Raw genomic sequence first — 25,606 nt, forward strand, 5'->3', positions numbered from 1 at the left:
AAGAGCATCCAAAAAATTGGCATAATCCTAAAATAACTGAGTATGAACCATTCACAAGCAAATTAAAGATAAACGAAACACTCTGTATTTACCTTAGTCACTTAAGTCACAATACATTTAGCAAACCTGGCAGAGAACTGTGTAAAACTAGGTTACAACTCTTGAAAACATTTAAAAAAGTTAGTAAATTCAAGTCCTTATGGGAGGGATGCATGCAAAATTTGATTTTTTCCAAAAATCCAACATTAATTGAACTCACAATATACTACGGCCCCAGACAAGAACGGATTGCAAATAGGACCCTCGGAATTTTAATTGAGTTACTACTACTCGTAATGGATTTTAATATAATGAAATAAAGTTTTTCTCACTAGAGGGCAGAAAGAATAACCGAAATAAGGGCACACGTGAGTTAAGGTAATATTGAGAGAATGTATTTCATGAGTTTAAAGTAATGTTAATACATTAATATAATAAAATAATAATAAAGTTCATATTTTCCTATTGTTTTGAGAAAGGCTGGAGATACAAATTTTAAGTTTTTCTAATTTGTAAATTATCTGTTTCAATTTGATAATTGAGCTTGCGTTGAACTTGTGTAGTATTAGTAAATTTGTTTTGCGTGCTGCAGTGTAATTTTAAAATACTGTTCTGAACCTGAAGTAAAGACAAAAGTGTAGACAAATACTGAGTGAGTTTTACACTTTTAAAATTTTTAGCAAAACGTCGATATGAAATCACACTGTTTTCTGTTATTGTTTAACATTATAGTGTGAGTTACGATGTTGCTATTACTTACCTTACTTACTATTAGGTTGTCAGAAAAAATAGAAGGTTGTGTAATACTATAACTATGCAAATAGTTTGATTCAGTTCATATTTCTACAAGTATCAATGGTTCTTCTTAATGCTAAAGTTCTTTATTTAATCTACTTAACTCCATACATTATCTGAAAAGTTGTATTATTTACTTTGTGAATATTACTTATAAGTTCTGATGTGGTATCAGGTCACATGTACATGAGACTTTCCTCTTTTGGAGAGATTAACAAAACGTAATGCTTTGGTATAACGTGAGGCCTATTGCCCCGTCTTGGCTGTCCCATCCTCTAAACTAAAACTATAAAAAAATAAATATTTTAAAACCAGCCTTTGTCATTCATATCCTTATTATTTTCCACATCTACAGAGACAACTTTTTACAAACCTTTCATGTGGTATCTTGTCAAATACTTTCTGAAATAACATATACACCAAATCTACACCCTCAACCTCATCTACACAAGCAGTAACCTTTTCAAAGAATTTCAAAAGATTTGTAAGGCAAGATTTCCCCATAGGGAAACTATGTTGCCTATTCAACAAAATTCTGAACTTTGTTAAATGACTTTGTACAGTATTCTTTATCATTCTGAAACTTTTTCCTCAACTGATGCAAGATGAATGTGTCTATAACTTGTTGGTCAATTTTTATCACTTCCACTCTTTTGGTACCTGCTCACTATTCAAGAACTTACAAAAAAAAATAGTAGTAAGTGGCTCGCATATCCAATCCTTAACCTCCTTCAAAACCCTTAGGAATATTATCTGGCCCACGAGACTTGTTTTTTAAACTTCCAAATTTATCCTTAAGTTCAGAATTAATGCAGTCATTTTATGTGATCTCATCTCTATTTATCAACTGTTCAAGATGGGGAATACTACTTAAATCATTGTTGGTAAAAACAGAAGAGAAAATGTAGTAACCCAGCCTTCTCATAATCATTAGATATGAACCTTCTTTTATCATACCCAAAGATTCCTACCCTCACCCTAACATTTTGTTTACTCTTAATGTGTTTAAAGAAATCACTACTGTTAATTTTTACATTTTTCAGGGAACCTTTTTTGAGTCCCTTTTGATATCCTAATTTCCTGTTTTGACCAACTTTCTTAGTCTTCTCTAATCTTCAAGTCTTCCATAGTAATCAATTTAAATGTCTTGCATTTTTATGTTTTTTCTTTAATTTTATCCCTTACACTTTGTGAGCCAACCTGTTTTTTGCTTGTAGTTACCCTTTTCTTTCTATAAGGAATATTTTTATCTTGAATATTTAAAAGTTTATCTTTAAGAATATTTCACATCTGATCAGTGTTTTCAAATAACTCAGTTGCACAATTCACAACAGATAATTTTTGTTGCATCCTTTCAAAATTTGTAATCAAAATCACAATATTCCATATGGAACAATACATTGAAGCTAATAGAGCTCTCATCACTTGTTCCCCAGTTTCCATGCTCTAGATCATTTCTGTATTTGAAGTTAACAATAAAATAGTATTATTTCTAGTTAGGATCCTTAACTTATTGGTGAAGAAATCCATCTTGAACAGTTCCAAGAACCTTTCTTCCTCATGGTTTGACTTATTTCCCAGTTTTTATGCCTGAAATTAAAGTCATCCATAATAATGACTTCATTGACAGCTGAAATCATAACCTCACTATAAAGTTTCTCACTAATTTCATGAGTTTCATCTGATGATCCATAACAAATTCCCACTAAAAGCCTTTTCTCTTTATATTCACTAATAGATTCCCAAATGGATTAAATCTCCTTCTGTTACCTTTGATATCCTCAAACTTCAACAGGATGTAAGTCACATTTTACATAAAAAGCTACTCCTTTTCCTCTGTATCTAGAAGTTTTTAGCATTTAGGAAATGTGTGTGCATGCTGTTGCACTACCTAACCACTTTCTGATGTTGTTTATAAACTAAGATTGATCAAGGGAAGAATACAAGTTTTCAGATAATGTATATGCTTTAAAATTAAAAGAAACCCAGATCTATTGCACCAATTGTTTTGGACATTAATAACTTGCTACTTTTGTGCAAAGCATGGACACACATCCAAATAGCACTGATTCCTCACTAGGTGTAGAAACTTTCTAAAGTTTGACCTCAAACTGATAGTACATGCTTCTAGATCCATGCTTATAACTCATACTAGCTTTTTATTGTTTGTATGGGCTTGTAACTATTTTTTTTTGGAAAGTGATAAATAACAGCATCAGTTTATTATATGGCTCTTCAAAGCTATTCTTGCATACACATTTACCCCTGAGGAAAATAAAAGTAAATGTTTTTAATCTTTTATTTTTCAGGAATTCATTGATTTCTCAATTAAACTTTTAAGAAAATGAACTTCATTATCACAATGACAATTTCTTCCATATGTCAAAATCCTTTCACATAAACTAATACAAATGACAACTCACAATTCAGTCAACTGTTAAAAAAAATATATTTTTTTTCCAGATCTTAAATTTTTTGTGCTTTCTCATTTTATTATCTTCAGAATAAAGCTTAAAGAAATCAAAGAATGATATCTCATTAATTACCTGGATAATCTTTGAACCTTCACTAAAATCACTTCTTACAATGCTTTTCTAAAGACTTTGGTGTTGCATTTGAAAAATAAACTTCTTGTCCAAAGAATAAAGTGATAGAATCATCTACTTACCTCAATATCTATACAATTAAAAACAACAAAAGTAGACTGAAACTTCTAGAATTTTACTTTCAATCAATATTGAACACAATCAATACAGTGTTTTCTCAGGAAGTATGTGTATTATGTTTTTCAATAAGCTTTTTGTGTATATTCATTCACATAATTTATAATTTTTTACATTTAGTCATCAGGATTTTACAGAGGAACATGTATTTAAATATATATGTAAATTATCAAATGCTTTGTGAAAATCCAGTTACACTAAATCCACACCTGTACTCTCATCAACATAAACAATAACCTCTTCAAAGAATATCAGATTACTAAGTCAAGATTTTCCCTTGAAATCATGTTGACTGTCCAACAAAACTAAACATTGTTAAATGAATTTGCAAAACATCTTTTATAAGACACTCAAAAACTTTTCCCACCACTATTGTAAGACTTCTATTCAATCACTCTTCTCTCCCATTTGCTAACTTGTACCCTCTACCTATATATTACATATATATATATATTTACAAGCCTTTTTGTGGCACTTTGTCAAATGCTTTCTGAAATTACAGATAAACCAAATCTACACCTCCTCTACCCTCATTCACATAAGTAGTTACCTTTCAAAATGTCAAAAGATTTGTAAGGCAAGATTTCCCCTTACTGAAACTACATTGACTATCCAATAAAATTCAAAATTTGAAGTGACTTTGCAAAGCATCCTTTATCAGTCCAAAATTTTTCCACAGCTCATGTAAGACTAATGGGTCTGTAATTAATGGAACAATTATTATCACCTTTGAAAAGAGGAGTGACATAGACCAACTTCCAATTTTCTGGTACCTAACCCTTTTTAAAGACTTGAAAAAAAAAAAGTAGCAACTGGTTCACTTATCCAATCCTTAACCTTCTTCAAAACACTTGGGAAATATTATCTGGCCCAAGAGTCTCAATAATTTCATATTTTCCAATTTTTTTTACTAAGTTCAGAATTAATGTGATAATCGTACTTTCAACTAGTGACTGCTCAGTATAAGGAATTCAATTGTAATGTGTAAAAATTGACATACAAGTAGAATTTAGTAAATCATCCATTTCACCATCTTTATATACCAAATATTTCTTTCTTTTAAATTTTACATTTTCAGCCAATTCATGTACTCTTAATTTTCTAATTGGTCACTCTCTTGATCTCATATAATCTTATAAGTCTCCTGTTTTAAGAGTTAAACATCTTAAGCTTATAGTGCTTTCATTCATTTGATCACTTGTACTCTTTGTGAGACAACCTGTTGTTTTTTTCTGTATTGCACTCACTTTTTTATTTCTATAAGGAACATGTTTATCTTGAATAGTTTATTTTTAAATGTGTTTTCATGTTTGATAAGTGTCATCAAGTAATGTATTTACTCAAGTTAGAGCAGACAGTTGCTGTTGAATTTCTTCAAAAAAATATTTTTTTAAATTTGTGACTAAAGTTCTAGTACTTGTGATCTCCATATGCAGTATAACAACAAACTTGTTGAACAATGGTCGTGTTCTGTCAGATATTCCTGAATTTCTTTCCATTTAAACATTTCTACATTACAAGTTAAACATAATTATCAAATAGCACTGTTTCAAGTAGATTTCCTGATCAACTCGTAAGATAACATCTTAAACAGTTTCAAAAAAACTTTCTCCTTCGTGGCTTGACTCTTAACGCTTCCTAGTCAAATGTTTGAAGATGCTTGTATAACTGGTTAAACTAAAAAAAAAGTTATGTTATTCAGAATGCTCTAAATGAGCTAGAACATGAAATATAGTTTCGATATTGTGAAGCTTTTTATTTGGGGTATGGAATTTTAGAGGAATTCTGGAAATAGTTATTTAGAAATTATTGTTGAAAAATCACTAAGTCTTCAGCTGAATGCTTAGTTGTGGTGAAAAGAATGAACAGTTACAAGTCCAATTTATAAAATACTTGAATGTGTAGTGTTGGTCCTTTCTCATTAATGGAGTTCCAAGTGAATATTTTTTGTTGTTACACAACATAATTTTACTTTTCCATTTACAGATTTCTGATTACACAAAGTACAGTTGATAATAATGCCTGAGCTCATTGTGGATGGGATTAACATCACCAACTTAACTGATGATGAACTTTTTGTGTGGTTGAAAGATGCTGGTGTAGATGTTGGACCAATCATTGGTAAGTGTTAGTTAATAGTGACAAAATACTAAAGATTTCAAAAACCTGAATTGTATTTGTATAAAGTGCATTATGGTGATTGTATAGTCACTCTTTAAAGAAAAATAATTTATTTTATGACTGAAAAACCTTTTATATATGTAAAAATGGCTCATTTGAGAAACCCAAACGAGCCGTTTTTACATATATATTTCTCTACAAGTGGGTTTTCTCGACATCACTGAAAAACCTTTTAATGTGCCTTTCATTGAAACTTATCTGTTTACTTGGTTAATAGCATTTTCACTGTTTTTTTCCCAAATACTTCAACAATCCTGTAAGTTTTCAGTAATTATCTTGTGAAAGTTTTACATACATTATTGGTTTATATAAATGTTTTCTACATCCATTAACAGCTTTAGTGCTTATGGATCTACTTTGACTTTTACCCTTAACATTTTTCTTCTCTATAGACCAAGTTTCTTGATGCACCTTCTTGGGTTCAGTTTATAAGGATACTCTATTCTTCCAAATTCACCTACCTTCTTTCCTTCTACGAGATATTTGCCTTGTCCCCTTTTTTGCCCTGACATTTTTGGAGGTATTCCTGATTCCATTGACTCCCAGACTGAGGCTTCTCTCATCAGTCATCACTGTAATCTTTAGTTTTCCAATTGACTCAAACCTTCCCTCCATCTCTCTTACTTATCCAAGGTACTCTGTTTCCTGACTTTGATTTCCACTTCCCAGCCTCTCTGTTATACCCATCCTACTTCTGGCTGATGTCAGACTCACTGAGCTTATTAGTGACTACCTTGTATGTTTGTTTTCTGTTGCAGTTTGTATGCTACTTTTCAACTGTCAAATGAGTTACTCAAGTTCTGACCTAGGAATTTTCTTACCATTTTTTTTCTTTCCTTCTCTTAGCCCTTATCCTATTTCCCTTCCTACTCCTTTCAACCTGGCCATCTTCAACATTTCAAGGAGGTGATGTTGGATTACTGGGCAAATAAACTATAGAGAAGGTGTACAGCCCTCAGGGATTTTACTCTTGTATCTTTATGGTTCCAAAAAAGACCAGAGATAGGTATCCTGTTAACAAACAAACCCTCAATGACTACCTAGTCATCCCACACTTTGAAATAAAAACTTTTAGTTCTATCCATTGATCACTTTTGCCCAGACTTTTGATGAGTCAACACTTTGGATATGTTCCTGCATATCACAACTTCTGTGTCCTAATCACATTCCATTTGTTTCATACACCAGGATTACACCTTTCAGTTTTGAAAATTTTTGTTTGGCATAGCATCCACTCCTTAGGTTTTCAGCTGCTCAGACTGTGGCTGCAGTTCCATTTCTACTTGGACAGTTGGCTGCTTCTGCCCCACTTCCACGATAAGCCCAACTTTCCATAGGAGGACGACTCATCAAAAATTTTCTCAAATTGTTTCCTTATTCCCACTCAATATCTTGTTTGCCTGGAAGTTTTATTAAACTTCTCTCTCAGTCATGATCCATCATCTCCCATCCACTTGGGAGCTCTGGTACTAGTGGTTACCAATATTCATGCCTCTCCCAGTTGTAGCATGAGAGAGCTTCTATTGCTTTTGGGGATATGTATTCACTGGAATTGCTTATACCATTGGATTAAGGTCATATGCACTTTCTTCAGTAATTTTTGAGTGACCAGTGGAACCATTTATGGGATCCCGTGACATAGTGGTTTAATTGTTTTCTCTTCTACTTGAGGATCTGTCTTGATTATCTGAGCAATCAAGTAGCACTGTCAGTGTTTCATTACCTTCATCCAGACCAGACTTTCATCTCTCCATTAATGGTTTCCTTTGTGGTTATTGGGAAACATCAGTGAATGGCAATTTCACATGTAGTACTTGAAACCAGAAAGAATGCTCTCTCCATATCAACATGCTTGAACTTCTGGTGATCTGTTTGGCATGTTCCCATTTCTCACCCCCTCTAATAAAGCATATTAGTTACAATCCATTCCAACAACTCCACAGTTTTTCCTATACCAACTGCATGAGAGGGTACATGATTCAGGACCCTTTGCTTTCATGCCAAAGACCTTCTCTGCTGTGCCAATTCTCAATTTGTTCATCTCATCACTTGTCACATGCCTGGCACTATGAGCCTTTTTGTAGACTTCCTGCTTCAGCTGAACTATATTCTGCCCACAGAATTAGCTCTTCTTTTTCAGGTTTTCCATTGGTTATGCTCTTGATTTGGCAAACCATCCCTCTCAACTCAAAGATTCCTTTTTTCTGGTCTCCTGTTCCCCATCCCTTGGCCCTGATTGTTATTGTTTTCAGTCAGGACTGATAATCTTCTTTATGGCTATCTATCTCTTTGATTATTGAGTCATTGTCGTGTCTTCTCGATGGTGCCACTTTGGCCAGTACAACCTCGACTGTTTTTTCTAATTCCATTTTCCTTTGCCCCAGTACCCTCTCTCTTGTTTTAACCTCGTATATCGCTGCTCCATCAAGTGACTTTGTCCCTCCGCTTTCATGTCTGGGACTTGTCTATGAGCTAGACTCCATTTGCATAACCTTTCTCATTCCTGATACCCTTCCCCTTCATTTTTCTGTCACTGTAAGTAGAACCTTTCTTCATTGAGCCATTTGTCATGACCTTTCTCCTGACTGTTCTACTGTTGACTATCTCTGTATTTTTTTTTACCTGGTTGTTAACCAATATCTGTATATCCACCATTGCTTTGTCCACAAAGTTTTATCCTTTCTCTATACTGCAGGATGTTTTCTTCACCAGTTATCTACATTTCCTTCTCCATAGGCCTGACTGTGACCTCAGTGTATTCATGTTCACTCTTGTCCATGAATCTTGTACCATCTTTCTCTTAAGACCTATTTCCTCTTACTTTTCACCTGTGGTCATTACCATTCTGATATTTACACTATTGAGTCTTCTCATACTCTCTTTCACTGCTCTTATATTCTCTGTCTTGAATGTTTATTTCTCTCTTGTACAATTACCACTTGGGTAAGTGACCACTCTTTTCTCATTTATTTTTTTCTTTCATTTCACATTTCTATGATTGATCAGAGCTAGACAGACTCTTGCATCTTATTCAGACTAGCTATCTTGTATTTTACCATTTTGAGACTCCCATCACCAAATTGTCATTTGGTGGGTTCATTTTCCACCAGGGACTTCTCTGTTACTATTTTTACAAATTAGATGTGACAGCTTCTGCATTTGTTCTATTCCTTATTGGATGCTTGCAGACTTCATATCTCATTCCAATGGATTTGCCATCTCACTCATTTTCTTGCTGCTCATTTTTGACCAGTGCTGAATAAATTATTTCAGCTGAGCATTAGAATTACTCCATACACCTTCACTGTCTTCACCATCTGGCTCTCTTGCCTAATGAAGTTTGCCTCCTGTCTCTGATTTCCATTGTAAAGCCCACCCATTGTCTTTAGAAAGGTGAGTGGATTGCCTTTTTATTTTACAATCTTCCTTTGTTCATGAGATCTCAACAGATGGCTGATGGCACCTCCCAGGATAAATTTATTTCTCAAAATATTGATTAAGGATCATCTAAAGCACTCCTACCATCCTCTGTGGATCTACATATGCCTACTGTGAGATAGTTTTGCAACACCACTTGAGGTATTCTCATGATATTTTTACTTTGTCCAATCCACACTACATCTATTCCTCAGACTGCTATGGAAAAGCCAGCATCAGTGGAGTGTTCTACCCACCTTTCCAGATTTTCAAAAAAAGGTTTTAAAGTGACCCATTGCATTGTCTCTAGTATATGAACTTTCTGTTCTGAAAACTAATGGGGATCCAGGCATTTTCTCCAGGTCTCCCCATCAAGAATGCCCCCTTTCCTATAGACTGAAGCATGGGAAACCCTTGCCATTTTACACCTTCTAGTTGCTGGGGTGATTGCCCATAGAGAACCCATACCAACTGAACTTGTCTGCTGAAGCAGTATACAATTGAGTACTAATATAGTGGAAAGTGGGGCAGTGGTTACACTGTCAGTGTAAAACAGGTCACTCCTCATATAGCTATACATATAACACATGTCACTTATGCCTTCATCCTGCAACATTGAAGTGTCACAGTGATGTGCCTTCCTCCTGCATCCAGAGCTCATCCTGCAGAGTTGTGGCAAACACAAATCTCACTGTCCTCCTCTTCCAATGTGCAACTGTTCAGTAGAGTTCAGGCAAACATGCACTGTCATATTGTTCCCTCCTCCTGTACTCATGTCTAATCAGTAGAGTTGAGATGAGGACACACTGTACACCTTTGCCTCCTGCAAGCATTGCCTATTCATTTAAGTTGTGGTGAGAAAGTAATAACATACTGTATCATCCTTCTGTGAACAGTGTCTGTTCAGTTGAGTGGAGAGGTTCACACACTACACAAATCTCTATAGCTGGTTTCAGTCCAGTGGAGTCTGACAGTAAAACTGAAGTGAGCACAGAAAGTATGCTTTGTGTGCATCCCAAATATGCTACAGATATTGACTCTCTGACCTCTTGTGTGCGAGCACTTGGACGTCTGTGTTCTTATTCCGTCCATCTTTGTGACATGTTGGGCTAGTTAGCATTCCCCCCTTTATTCTTGGATGAAGTATATACCTTAGACAAGATGAGATATGGTCTTTCATTGGTGTTCTCCTGTAGAACTTCTGCCATCAGGTGTTACCATGGATTTCATTTTGGTGCTTTCTTAAAGGAACTCGTCTTGGTAAAACTTTACACTGGCTCATTACTTACATTAACATCAGATTCTAGTTAAACTGTACAAAGAGCTGTGGTATTATCTCAGAAGATCAAATTTTCCTTATATGAAAATATATTTCCAATAGATATTAACCTTTAAACCCATTACCACTCTTTATACTTCCAGTGCACCTTTGCAGTTCCAGAAAGCAAATGCATGGGTGGATTGTTGTACATGGAATTGTGTTCCTCTCATTTTAGTGCAATTTTTAAGAGATTATGTGAGAGTTTACTGAAGGTTACTAGCCTGCAAATCTCTTAGACAAGTGCATGGGGAAGATAACTTGGCCATGTGAAAGGTAAGTATCTATTGGAAATACATTTTCAGGTATGGAAAGTCTTGACTTTAATCAATAAAATAGAAAGAAAAATTATACATATGCAATTTTTTCCATTTGGTTTACAGAAATACAAAATTATTAGTCTTATTACATAATAGTTAAAGGAACAGTTTGCAAGAGTTAGCTAGCTGCTTGTGATTTTCCTACATTTATGAATATTTTAATGCTTTTCAAAAGTTTTCTGGAAGTATGAGTTAAACCATTCATCCTTTATTATCTTTAGGTTCAACTAGAGCTGTTTATGAAAGAAAGCTTGCTCGTCTTCTCCAGAATAAATATCAGGAGGAAATGTCTCAAGAGAATACAGATGAAAATGTATCAGATGATGAACAGCAGCAGAATAACCAGTCTTCGGTTGTATGTGATAGGTACAGAAATAGTACTGTATTATTAAAAATTCTCTGTACAATGTTTGGTATCTTATATAATATAATTTTTTTAAGAAACTTTAAGATAAGTCTATTATATGTTTTTGCATAAATTATTTCTAGGTCCATATTTACTAGAAAATCCATAAATATAATTACATCTTCCCAGTAACTTTTTCTCCAGTTTAACTAAAACTGATGCATAATTTTGCATATATAACTAAAACAACTTTATCATGGAAATATTTGCCATTATAAACATTTTTGTTCATCACGTTTGTAGATAACTCAGCTTGAAGCTGTCGCAAGTGCATGAGGCAGGTTTTGCTTCGATTCATAGTATGCCTTAATCCTAAGAATCTACTGTTATGTAAGCTATCATGTATTATTTCTTTAGTAATACAGTACAGTTTGAATCAATACAGTTGTATACAGTGAATTGGTTTCCTTCATTTTCCTATATTTTAGTAAAATAATTTGACTGTTGAAGGAAGAGTTAGCTTGTTTTGTTACAGGTGTTATTGCTATAAGGATTTAATTTTGTGAACTAGTGATTGTTACAGGAAGACTGCTAACCTTTTTGTATTAGGTACTATTGTTATAAGGGTTAAGGTTTGTAAAGAACTAATTGTTCAAGGGAGACTACTAGCCTGTTTTGTATTCAGTATTATTGTTATAACAGTTTAGTTGTGTAAACAAGTGATTCTTGAAGGAAGACTGCTAGCCCAACTGAGGGATCAAATGCTAACATAAATGTTAGAATGCCCATTATGTGTGTGTTGTTTTTTGAAGGCATAATGCATTTTCACTAAAATAGTTTTGCCAATTAAATTAAGATGCTTCAAGATTCAAGAAACCTATAAGGATAAAACAAGTTTGAATGTTACATATAACCCACACTAATGATTATTCTCTGCCACATGTATTTTCTTTTTGTTTTTCTTCTAGAACCAGAGATTGGACTAATGAACTACGAAGACGACCACTGGCATCAGCTCATAGCCCTTGTTCAGAGAATCTTCAGAGTGGTTTACTACATGGACTGAGAAGGTATGGTGCATCTATCTAAGCTGAAATTGCCTCTATAACATGTTTCAAACCATAATATTACCCGTCTTTTTTATATGTGTGCATAGCAGTTTACAGGTGTATTCATCATATAACTGTGTGCTTAACATTTTAGTTTTTACTTACATGTAGACATGAATGTATAATTTTTATATTATACATTTCATTTCAAGATGACATTTAACAGTAATGAAGAATTATCTGCTGTAGTTTTTTACTATCAACAATCCTTCAATTATATAAAACTGTATATTTCATCAACATGAATTATTAAGATCTTGATATTATCAGCAAATTTAAATAATTTATTGATCATTCTTTCATTTATGTCATAAATGTAAAGTAAAAAGTGCAGTGGTACTAAGACTGAGCCCTGAGGTACCCCACTTGTGACATTAATCCAGTTTGACTGAACTTCATATGTAACAACCCTCTGCTTTCTTCCAGCTATCCACTCTTCTATACAATTAGTTAACTTATCCTGCACACCTACAGATAAAGTTTCTTTACAAGCCTTTTATGTGACACTTTGTCAAATGCTTTCTGAAAATCCAGATACTCCTGATCTACACTCTTACTCTCATGTACATATCTAGTAACATTTTCAAAGAATGTCAAAAGATTTTTTAAGGAAACATTTCCCCTTGGTGAAACCATGTTGATTATCCAATAAAGTTCTAAACTATGTTGAATAACTTTGAAAAGTATTTTTTATCAGACATTCTAAAGCTTTTCCACAACTGATATAAAACTAATAGGTCTATAATTACTGGGACAACTTATATTACTTACCTTGAAGACAGGAGTGACATTAGCTAATTTCCAATCTGTTGGTACTTGTCCATTATTCAAGGACTTACAAAAAATTGTGGCAAGTGGCTCACATATCCAATCCTCGATCTACTTTAAAATACTCAGGGAAGTATTATTTGGCCCAGAAGCCTTATTATTCTTTAAGTTTCCTAATTTTATTTTAACAAGCTCAGAATTTATGCAGTAGTCTTGTTAAACTTTGTTTTCATCTATCAGTTGTTCAAAAATGAGGAATACTGCTTAAGTCTTTATGAGGAGAAATTGAAGAAAAAGTAAATTTAATAACCTAGCCATTTAATAATCATCAGATACAAGCCTTCCTTTATCATCCCTCAAGAGTCTTATGCCCATCCTAACATTTTGTGTTTACCATTACTGTACATTAAAAAATCCTTACTGTTTATTTTTTAATTTTTATACTTTCAGCCAAATGTTTTTTCTACATTGTTTTGAATGTCCTAATTTCCTCTTTGACCTACTTTCTTGACCTTCCATAGTCTTCTAAATCTTCTGTAATACCAGTGAATTTAAATTTTTTAATTTTGTGATGCTTTTTTAAATATTTTCTCTCTCATACTCTCTGTGAGCCAACCTGGTTTTCCACTTACAACTACCATTTTCTTTCTGTAAGGAATATATTTATGTAGAATATTGAAAAAAATTTTCCACATTTGCTCAGTGTCTTCAAATAATGCACAGCCCATTTCACAATACATAATTCTTATTTGATCTCTTTGAAATTTGTAATCAAAATATCATTATTCTTGATTTCCATATGCACTAAAATATTAAACCTAATATACTAATGATCACTTGTACTAAGGTGTTCCCCAAGTTTCACCCTCTCAATCATTTCTATATGAGGATTTAACAATAAATTTAACATAGAATTTTTTCTAAGATTTCTTGACCAATTGGTGATGAAATCCATCTTGGATAGTTTTCAGAAACCTTTCTCCTTCATGGTTTGACTCTAGCATTTCTCTATAATATGTCTGTAATTAAAATAACCCATAATTATGACCTCATTAACAGTTGAAATCTTAATCTCACTATAAAGTTTCTCACTAATGTCAGTTTCGTGTGGTGATCTTTGGCAAACTCCCACTAAAATCCCTTTCCCTTTTTATTCACTAATAGATATTTAAATAGATTCAACCTCCTTGCTGTTATCTTTGATATTTTCAACTTCAACAGTATGTAACTTACACTTTAGATATAGAGCCACTTCTTTACTACTTTGTCTCTACTAAATAATCTATAACCATGTATTTCAAAGAAAGTTTTGTCATTAAAATAATCTACATTTAACCATGTTTCAGTTATTCTCATTATTATTAAAACCTATTCCTACCAGTGCTTAAAAGCCATCCATTTTATTTTTTATACTTTTAGTATTACTGTAGTAACAATTAAGCCTATTCTTATAACTACTTTTGTACTGATCTCCTATGCTGAACTTTCTTCAATGTCTCTCTTTTGTTTCATTTAGTTATTCCTAGCTTTTACCAGTTTCTTATTCCAGTTTAAAATTTCCAGTTGAGTTAATAGCCCTTGCACACATGCCAGACTCTTTCTTACTTAAGTGCAATTCATCCATTCCAAAAACTTCCCTCCTTCCAATGAACTGACCTCACAAGTCCAACCAGCTAACCTGCTTATCCTTACATGTTAATTTCAGCCTAGCACTTAGCCCTAGCGACCTACTCAAAATTTCATCTCCACAATTACTTCATGGCAGTGACACTGACACAATGAATTTATGGCCTTTATCTTTAAATTCTTTTATCAACCTCTTTCTGGTTGTTGGGAAGCATCATTGAATGGCAATTTCACATGTAGCATTTGAACCCAGAATGATGCTCTCTCCATATCAACATGCTTGAATTTGTGGTGGTTTGTTTGGCATGTTCCCATTTCTTACCCCTCTAGTAAACCATATTAGTTACAATCCATTTCAACAACTCCATAGTTCTTTCCTATATCAACTATCAAGGGGCGTACTTGATTCAGGACCCTATACTTTCAACCCATGGACCTTTGCTGTTGTGCCAATTTTCAATTGGTTCATCTCATCACTTATCACATGTCTGGCACTGGTTACAGACTGCTTGTCTCAGCTGAATCATATTCTGCCCACAGAATTGTCTCTTCATTTTCAGGTTTTCCATTGGTTATGCTCTTGATTTGGCAAGCCATCCCTTTCAACTCAAAGATTCCTCTTTTCTGGTCTCCTGTTCCCCAGTTCCTGATCATTTGGCCCTGATTGTTATTGTTTTCAGTTAGGACTGATAATCTTCTTTATGGCTATCTATCTCTCTGATTATTACCTTGGGTCATTGTCATGTCTTCTTGGTGGTGCCTGTTTGGCCAGTACAACCTCAGCTTCCTTTTCTAATTCCATTTTTCTCTGCCCACAATACCCTCTCTCTTGTTTTAACCTCATACATCACTGTTCCATCGAATGATTTTGTCCCTCCACTTTCATGTCTGGGACTTGTCTATGAGCTAGACTCCATTTGCATAACCTTTCTCATTCTTAACACCCCTTTCATTTTTCTGTCACTGTAAGTACAACCTTTATTCATTGAGCCATCTGCCATCATCTTTCTTCTGAGTGTCCTACTGTTGACTATCTATATTTTGTTTTTATACCTGGTTGTTTAACCAATATCTGTATCCACAATTGTTGATTACAAAGGAGCTTTGTCCATAAAGTTTAACCTTTCTCTTTACTGCAAGATGTTTTCTTCACCTGTTTTCTCCACTTTCCTTCTTCATGGGCCTAACTGTGACCTTAGTGTGGTCCTGTTCACTCATGTCCATGAACCTTATACCATCTTTCTCTTAAGATCATTCCTAACATTGCTCTAAGGTCATCCACTTCATTTTTTATACTTTTAGTATTACTATAGTAAGAATTAAGCCTATTCTTATAACTAATTTTGCACTGATCTCCTACACTAAACTTTTTTCCATGTCTCGATTTTGTTGCATTTAGTTATTCCTGATTCTTACCAATTTCTAGTTCTAGTGTAAAACTTTCCTTACAGCTGAGTTAATAGCCATTGCATACATGCCAGACTCTTTTCTACTTAAGTGTAATTCATCCATTCCAAAACATTCCCTCCCTCCAACGAACTGACCTCAACCAGTCAACCTGCTCATCCTTACATGTTAATTTCAGCCTAACACTTAGCCCCAGTGACCTACTCAAAATTCCATCTCCACAATTACTTCATGGCAGTAACATTGACACAATTAATTTATGGCCCTTATCATTAAATTATTTTATCAACCCATGCACTTACTAGTTAACTCCTGAACTGCTCTTCCTTATATCATTAGCCCCTACATGCACAACAAAAGACTGCATCTTTGTCATTCTCCTTCTTTATATCTCTTGCTCTATCAGTTATGTCTTCCACCCATGCTCGAGCATTATCTAACTCTTTTTTCCCTCTTTACCCCATAGACCATTTCATCAATTTGCTGTCAAAGAATCACCTAAAACTAAAATCTTTAAGTTCCATATCCTTCTCTATTCCATTTGCTTTCCCCCCTCCAATAGTTCCTCATATATACACAAGTCAAGGGCTGAAATCTGTTGCTCAACAATTATGTTCACTACTTTTAACTCTAATACTACTTTAACTTCGTGAATATTATTGTTAATCTTAGTTGATGTCTTCCTTGCATCTAAAAGCTTAGGCTCTTCTTGAAGCAATGCTGTCATTTCCCACAGTTGATACTTTTCTTTATCTATTTCCTCAACTTTAGTTAGGATAGTCTCCAATCTGCAAACTCTATGTATAAATTGAACACCCTCTCTGCTTGCTTCCTTAAAAGTTCATAGTAGTTCAGAGTTTCCAAATAAACTCATTCATTGCACCTATCACACCTAACAAACTTGGAACACTTAACTCTGAACTAGTCTTAACCATTGTATTATTTGCAGAACTGAAATAAACACTAGATACTATGATTAAAAACCAGTAGCCTGTTGCAAACACTGTTAAGCCTAAATTTGACAGTTAACTAGTTTTTAGAATGTATTTGTTAAATAAAACTGTATTTAATTCATCTCACAATCTCACTGCAAGTTGAATTACAACTAAGTCTAAAGAACCGTTACATGTAATAAACTTAATCTAATTTTATATGTCACACTCCTGAAATCTAACTTAAAAGTTTATACCTACTGTTTTAGTCCTCATTCTTTTTAAATCTAGTTATTTTTCTTATTCAACTCTGATTTCTAAAGAAAAAATAATAAAACCAACAACATTCAAAAATCCATAACATTATCAGAACTTAGCTTTCTAACATCTTCCCTCTTTTCAACTGGCACCCTCTCTCTGACAGGTTATTGTTTCATAACAACTTTGAAATATGCCATTATACAACAACACAAACATATGTAGGGTAAGGCATATTGAAATTAGGAAAGTTAAAAATATGATATCCACTTGTTCTACAAGATGTTTCTAAAATATTATCAGTCAGACATTAGTCAGGTTTACAGGTTGAAGGATTTCTAGAATACCCACTTTCTGATACTGAAATTTGCAGTTTAAGACATAGGTAAGTAAGCCTGGACATTTTTTGTTACTAACATTATTCCACTTTTGGTTTATGTCATTATAAGTGCCATACATTGAAACTGTGAGGGTAAGTCTTCTACTAATTTTTTGTGAGATTATGCCACTTAAAACGGAAATTGCTTGAGAAATATCCATTTTATGTTCTGAAATTATGAGCTGTAAATAAGTATGAATAGATTACTTCGACTTTGTAAAATGGGTTCAGGTTTACGATTACACTAAACTTTTTTGTACACTTGACATACAAAGCTATAATACTCTTGGCAAGGACCATTATGCCTATGAGTGTGAAATGGACCCTCATTGCATTAATTGCAGTGGCTCTCACCTGTCCTACTTTTGCTCTTGCCCTAAATGATTGGAAGAAGAAGAGGTGCAGTGTTTGAAAACGATTCATAACATTACTTTTCCTGAGGCTCGAAAGTTGCTGTCCATTACTTTATCTTGGATGTATGCTGCTGCACTTCATTCCACTACTACAGTGGGAGTGCAGATGGACCTCTCTGTGTTTCCAAAAGAAACATTCTCAAAACAAATGAAAAGTCTTTTGACTTCCATGGTTAAAAAAGTTGATTCATCAACTTTCAACACCCATCTCTGTCATACATTACAAAAAATCCCAAGATTCACTTCCTTTGGTTCTAGGTACAGGCATTTCCTTGGTCCTTGGATACATCTTCTTCTCCCATCCGAAGATGCAAAACGATCATTCGTTCATGTCCTCAGTCACTGGAATTCTCTTCCAACAGAAAAGACCTGCCCAATCGACCCAGGGCAGGATCTGTGGAGGTCGATAGACCTTCCGCAAATAAAAACAGTAAAGATAAAAGATGTGGTTGTAAACAGAAGGGTTCTTCACCCAATTCGCCTACACATAAATAAAAATGGCCACCTTGATACAATGGAACTGTCGAGGTTTACGTTCTAATCTGGATGTCATCAAAACACTGATTTTTTTCCAACCATTCTGTGTGTCTTTCCTTACAGTAAACATTTCTGAAACTTGCTGAAACAGTCACCTTTTGATGATTTTCTTTGTACAGAAATGACAGGCTGTGTCATGGACGAGTGCATGGAGGAGTGACACTGTTGATTCATCAGTGTGTGCCTACCCTGTCTTTGCCACTCAACACACCTTGGAGGTTGTAACCATCTGTGTTTCCTTGGGTCATACCATCACTGTTTGTTCTCTCTACCTGTCGCCTGGAGAGACCTGTGATCAATCAGACCTTGATACTCTCATTGGACAGTTGCCATCTCCCTTTTTCTTCCTGGGGGAGTTTAATGGACATCATCTCCTCTGGGGAAGTGCTGATATTGATAGGAGGGGTTGCTCTGTAGAGCGTATGCTCTCTGATCACAACTTATCTCTGTTTTCAATACTTGTTCTTCTACTTATTTTCATGCACCTAGTCAGTCCTTTACTGCTATTGATCTCTTTATTTGCTTCCCTTCACTATTCTCCCATTTTTCTTGGAGGGTTGACATTAATCCACGAGGCAGTGATAATTTTCCCTTAATTGTGAGAGAGACTGGCCGTGGTTTGATGCCACCTGACCTGCATGCCCAGGTGGAAGCTGTATCAAGCAAACTGGCCCTCTTTCATTGCTCTCGCAGAACTTTATCCTGCCATTGTATGTAAACCGTCAGTAGATGACTATGTGGCAGCAGTAACTGACTGTATTATACAAGCAGCTGCTCAATGTATTCCTAAAACCTTGACATGTTTCCCACGATATCCTCGTCCATGGTGGAATCCTGCTTGCCACATGGCATGGAAGGCTCACAAAAGTGCCTGGAATACTTTTCATAGGTATCCCCCACTCTCACACCTCCTCGCTTTCCAGCAGGTCCATGCACATGCTCGGGGGGTAAGACGTCAAAGCCAGAAGGAATCTTGGATTAAGTTCACAACCAGCATATCTTCTTCGACCAATTCCAAAGTCAAATAGGACAAGATTAAAAAGGTCAATGGGCAATATAATTCTGTCCCCTTTTTGATTTTGCTCTCTGATGGTCAGGAAGTAGCTGATACCCGGAGTATCACCAGTACTCTACATGAACGCTTTTGTCAGGTATCTAGCTCTTCTACTTCTTCCTCCTCCTTCTTAGCCATCAAGACTTGGGCAGAGCGGTCACCTCTTTCCTATCAAGCTTGTGTCTCTATGACTATAGTCGTCCCTTTATACTGGTGGAACTCAAACTGACCCTTCATCGGTCTAGCAGTACATTGGTTGGTCCTGATAATGTACACTATGAAATGCTGCGCCATCTATTTCCTGCTTCGCTTGCTATTCTTCTGATTGTTTTTAATTGGATCTGGTAGGAGAATGTTTTTTCTGATACCTGGTGCCAGGCTATTGTCCTACCTTCCTCTGAGCCTGGGAAGGATCCCAAGATTCCTTTAAACTACCATCAAATTGTTTTGACGAGCTGTCTCTAGGTTCTGATGACACGATCCACCGTGGACCACCTGTTTTGATTTAAAATGTCAGTCAGAGAAGCCTTTCTCAAACAACAACATCTTGTATCAATATTCTTTGACATTGAGAAGGCTTATGATACACCATGGAGATATGGCAGTTTGTGAGACCTCCATATATATGGGTTATGTGGCCATTTGACCATTTTTATTAAATTTTTTTTAATGGATAGGAGATTCCAAGTTTGTGTTGGTTCGACACTTTCCCGTTCTTTTATACAGGAACTTGGAGTCCCTCAGGGCTGTGTTTTGAGTGTCACACTTTTCAGTATGAAGATTAATGACATTACTGAACAACTCCTTCTTACTGTTGCAAACAGGCTCTATGTCGACGACTTTTACATCTTATGTTAGTTGTCAAACATGATTTATATTGAACAGCAGCTAGAGACTGCCCTCAGTCTTTTAATGAAGTGGACCACAGCAAATGGCTTTAACTTCTCTCTCTCTCTCTAAAACCATTTGCATGCACTTTTGCCGCCAATGGGGTATTCACCTTGATCCTGAACTCCGTGTCAGTGAAGTTGTGCTGCCTTTTGTCCCTGAGACAAAGTTCTTGGGGCTTATCTTTGACCATAAGCTGACCTTTATGCAACACATCAAGCAGCTACGGGTCAAATGTACAAGAGTACTAAACATCCTCCATGCCCTCTCTTCCACCACTTGGGGAGTGTATTGATGTTCTATGCTAAAGATATATATCGTGCTCTTATTCAGTTGAAACTCAACTATGGATCAATGGTCTATGGCTCTGCCAGGATCTTGGCCTTAAAGAAGCTGGACTCCATTCATCATCAAGGATGTAGGCTCTGCAGTAGGGTTTACTGCACTTCCCCAGTTCAGAGCTTATACATAGAGTCTTAAGAACCTTCTTTGTACCTCATCCATTTGCAACTGTTTTTATTATATGTTTCGAAACTTCATTCTTTATCAAAGCATCCCACCTGGGTTTTGTTTTCCTTCCTTGGTGGGCCATACTTTTCAGAACAGATGATCTGCCATTGCTCCTTTTGGTCTTCATATCCAGGTGTAGTTGGATGAATTGGGTTTGTCCTTGGATAACATTGCTGTATCCACTGGTCAGCCCATCCCACCATGGTTTCTTACTGTCCCCAAATGTGACCTATCTTTAAGTCATCTGAGAAAAGCAGACACTCCTGATTGGAAATACTGTCTGTTATTTGCTAAACATCTTTCGAATAATCCTTCCATTCCTATTTATACAGATGGTTCAAAATTAGGTGACTATGTGGGCTCTGCCATGGTTTGTTGTGGTGCGGTGGTTGTGTGCAGAGTCCCCTCTACAACTTCTGTGTTCACTGTTAAACTGTACACCATTTCTCTTGCCCTAGATCACACAGAAGCTAAGCAGTACTTAAACTGCACTATTTATGCTGACTCTCTGGCCCTGGAATTGCTCATGTTAGTTCACACCCTGTTCTTGCTGATATTTAAAACTTATTTACCTAATTCTCTTTAACATCTACTTCTATCCAGTTTTTCTGTATACTGGGCCATGTTGGTATTCACGGGAATGAGCTCACCAACACCACAGCTAAATCTATCTGCTCTGGTACTATCACTGCTGTGCTTGTTCCATACATGGACTGTGGTCCTGTATTCAAGGCTTGGCGCTGTGCCAGTTGACAGTCGACTTGGAGTGAGCAACAGGAAAACAAGCTTTTTCAAATAAAACCCTATATTAGACTTTGGCTGTTTTGCTTCTGTAAGGATCAGAAAGAGGAATTTGTTTTAACTAGACTATGTATTGGTCACAGTTTTCTAAATTATTGTTTTCTTTTACCTGGAACTGATGCACCAATGTGTTGTCTGTTCACACTCAGTTCACAATAAGCCACATTTTACTGTCTTGCTGTTGTTATGACTCTCAACAACGGCACCATTTTAAACATGTTCTGTCCCAAGCTTTGTCCATAAAGTTAGACGTTATTGGTGATGGTGACACTGTCCACTTTTGAAATGGTTTTCGTCTTTTTAAGGCCATCAATCCTTTTAATGCCACTTAAGTTTTTTAATTTAAACATTAGACTTTTTTTAATGAGATTCCCTATTAAGAATCACAGACCATCTATTTCAATTTGAAATTAGAAAATGGCTGTAACATCAAATAACTCAAAACCAGGACTGGACAGGCCAACTTTAAATGACTGATGGTGGTTTTTTGTATTTACCCATTAGTCTTCTTGGCGAGTTATGATAATTATAATTATGCTACAGAAAGTTCTTTACAACTTGTATTACTGTAGTTTTTCTCTTAATGTTGTAGACTAAATGTAAACATTGGTTTTATGTTATTTGTTGTTTTTTTTTAAACTTTATTTTGTTTAATTTCCTTTTATGAATTTTACAGAACTGGATGTTTGGCATAGATAGCCAAGCTGCTTTGTGCCATAAAATACCAAATCAACTTAACAACTAAGGTCTACCTCCTAAATTATAGACCAATTATGGTTACCTCCTAAGTTATAAATAATGTTTATCTCCTAAATTATAAATATGTTTATATCCTAAACTATAGACCAATTATGGTTACCTCCCAAGTTATAAATAATGTTTATCTTCTAAACCAGGTGTTCCCAACCTTTTGGCACTTGCAACATGAAAATGTAATTGATGAAATAAAATTAATGTTATCCCAAGCTACTTTTAACAAGGCTACGCGACTCCCCTGCCAAGGCTTTGCGACCCCCTGGGGGGTCGCAACCCACGCCTTGGGAACCCCTGTTCTAAACTATAGACCAATTATGGTTACCTCCTAAGTTATAAATAAATAATGTATATTTCCTAAACTATAGACCAATTATGGCTACCTCTTAAACTATAAATAATTTTCTAAACCAAGACCAATTATGGTTACCTCCTAAACTGTATATCAATTATTTTTACATCCTAAACTGTAGAGAGGTTATTCTTATAAACTATAAGACAAACTATGAAAATATTAATTGATTGGTTACGATATTGTGTGAAGGTGTTATAGCTCATATTATGTTGTAAGCAATCATTATTTCAGTTCCTTAAGAACTAGAATAACTTTTGTGGGTTCTAAATTTGTAAGATTGCTATGTACTATGAAGTCACTAGGATAACTTTCAGAGATAAAAGTGCGTCCCCCCCCTGTTGGGACAGCAGTAAGTCTACACTAATATCAGGGGTTCAGTTTTCCTTGTTGGACACAGCAGATTGCTTGATGTGGCTCTGCTATAAGAAAACATACACTTAGAGATAAAAGAGCAATGTTAGATATTAATTGCAAGCCAATGCAAAGAATGTTTTTGTGTGTTTGATTGGTTTATTGTTGCCTGTGCCTGACAGTAACATTATATTTTTTACCTTGATATATTCTTTATTCAATCTTCTTTCAAGATTATCTTGTAAAGATACTTATTGTGATACAAAGCAAAACAAAAGTAACCATTCCCACAGTTTTAACAATTCACATCTTAAACTTGCAAAAGTGGTTCACAACTTTCAAGTAGAATACACATTGTACTATATGTTAGCTAACTTAAATGAGACACATCCTAGTCTTTCTCTCATGGTCAACAGTAATATACAACTTTGAGGTAAAGTATGCAGTATTTCAAAACTGAAATAAAAAATTTGTATTTAATGACAAATTTTGAAATCTATTTTAGAATTTGATTACCACACATCTTCTCTGTTCTACATGGACTGTTTATGTATTATATTAGTGCTTATTTTTTTACATGTATTATTAATTTGTTTAACCTTTCTGTATTACTTCAGACTTAATGTTTGAAACTAACTTTTACTTAGGTTGGATGACAGAATTTATTCCTCGAGTCACTTAAGGAGCTCACGCAACCTTGATCAGTTTCTACCTAAAGCATCTCAACAAACTTCTGTGTCTCTTTTTGTGAAACTGGTTATTTTTTCAGTACTTTTCATCCTAGTTTTTCTGGTGTATCAAAATATGGAGAGTTCTGTGAGCACTTCCATTCCAGGCATTAATGCAAACACTTAACCTGTAGAGAGTATGTTTTGAAAGTGGTTAATATGTTGTTTATAATTGAGTAGCAGTGATTATAATGTATTTTTGAAACATAGCTCTATGAATTTTTCATGCATTATGTATAAGTAGTAAGACAGAAGTAAATCAAATTACGTGCTCAGTAACAAAACCTGGAAATAAACTTAAAACACCCAGAGTGTCGCACATACAATTTATCTTTATGTAACAATGTTTATATTTAAAAGTTTTTCGTGTTTTTAATTAAACATTTTTTTAACTGCTTAAGATGGTTTGTGCCTTAATCGTCTGTATTATTATTCATTACTGATTTTCTTATTTATGGTTTGGACTTCACCCTACAGTGTATAGTATGTAATTAAATAAAACCTGCTGTTATTTGTAAGTGATTTCATTCATTACATAACTTCACAAAACTCGGTGTCTGTTTTATTCAGGCTTCATAGTGTCTCAGCAGTATGTATGAAAGTTTTTAATGACAAAAATTGGGTTTTGATACCTGTGTTTGGCATGGTACAAATTATTTATTGTGTAGTTTTTTTGCTGAATAAGAGAAACTCCTCACAGTTTAATTTCTTGTACTTTGGTACCTGCTGTGAAGAAACAGACTAAATGTTACATTTACATATGTATATTTGTGTTTGTATAATTATTTTATCAATAGCAATGCTGTGTTTCTGAGAGATCATGAAACATGCTACTAAGAGATCCTGACTAAATGTTTGTGTAAGTTTTTATATTAACAGAGCAAAACTGTAACTACCAGACAAATAAAAGACAATTTGAAACTTAATATACTTTCTGTAATGAACATGGTAACAGCAGTTACATTAAACAAATCTGAACATAGATCATATTTTAATTACTGTACTTGTAATTTTATATTTAAAACTCTTTACTACCATATTGGAAAACGGTGATTTAATTCTGGTTAATGGCAAATCAATAGACTTGTTCTTCTCTTCGAATCTCAAAGTAGAAAAAAGTTTACTTGAGTAACAGGATGTTAGCTCTGTTTTTTCAGATCTTGAACATTTAAGGAAGGGTTCATTACATCTCCTCTTATATTCTGTATCATATTTTAATTTTTAAACAACAACAAAATTACGTTTAAAAGCCCATTAAGTAGAATATTTATTTGACTTGGAGTGCATATGGATATCATGAGTTTTAGATTTATTAACCACTTTGTTTTTGGAAATGTTCTGTGAATAGCTATTACTTTCTCCATATATATAGTTGATGTATATTTTGTTTGATCAGTTTCCAGTAGAATTAATCAGCTTTTAAATTTTTTGCACCATGCAAATAAATCAATCCATAATATTGAATAAGGTTTGTTTAATGTTTTAATAGTTATACCTAAAATGTGTGATAATTACTAGGATTTGTAAGAAATGACTTGTACTGCATTTTGCTCTGTGCATTAGCATTGATTTTACTGAAAAACATGGCAATTATGAAG

General features: G+C 34.6%; 1 protein-coding gene across 3 annotated transcripts; it reads left to right on the plus strand.

Annotated features, from left to right (window-relative positions):
- Positions 1–284: 284 nt before the first annotated feature.
- Positions 285–24,519, plus strand: LOC143237930 (uncharacterized). 3 transcript variants are annotated; one of them, XM_076477686.1, is made up of 5 exons: positions 285–417; positions 5,544–5,678; positions 11,015–11,159; positions 12,108–12,209; positions 23,928–24,519. In XM_076477686.1, the coding sequence occupies exons 2-5, from the start codon at positions 5,576–5,578 to the stop codon at positions 24,133–24,135; spliced, it is 558 nt and encodes a 185-aa protein (XP_076333801.1). In that variant the 5' UTR covers positions 285–417; positions 5,544–5,575; the 3' UTR covers positions 24,136–24,519. The 3 variants fall into 3 exon arrangements, with proteins under 3 accessions (XP_076333801.1, XP_076333802.1, XP_076333803.1); XM_076477687.1 differs by lacking the exon at positions 285–417 and adding an exon at positions 433–691; XM_076477688.1 differs by lacking the exon at positions 285–417 and adding an exon at positions 2,586–2,632.
- Positions 24,520–25,606: the final 1,087 nt, after the last annotated feature.

This window comes from Tachypleus tridentatus, chromosome 13 (assembly GCF_004210375.1).
Source record: "Tachypleus tridentatus isolate NWPU-2018 chromosome 13, ASM421037v1, whole genome shotgun sequence".
NCBI classification, from domain to species: Eukaryota; Metazoa; Arthropoda; class Merostomata; order Xiphosura; family Limulidae; genus Tachypleus; species Tachypleus tridentatus.

Excerpts from the sequence above, each read along its gene's own strand:
- LOC143237930 (XM_076477686.1), top strand. The coding sequence starts at position 5,576 with ATGCCTGAGCTCATTGTGGATGGGATTAACATCACCAACTTAACTGAT. Across the intron at positions 11,160-12,107 it reads TCTTCGGTTGTATGTGATAG|AACCAGAGATTGGACTAATG; the intron begins GTACAGAAATAG and ends TTTTTCTTCTAG. Across the intron at positions 12,210-23,927 it reads TTACTACATGGACTGAGAAG|GTTGGATGACAGAATTTATT; the intron begins GTATGGTGCATC and ends ACTTTTACTTAG.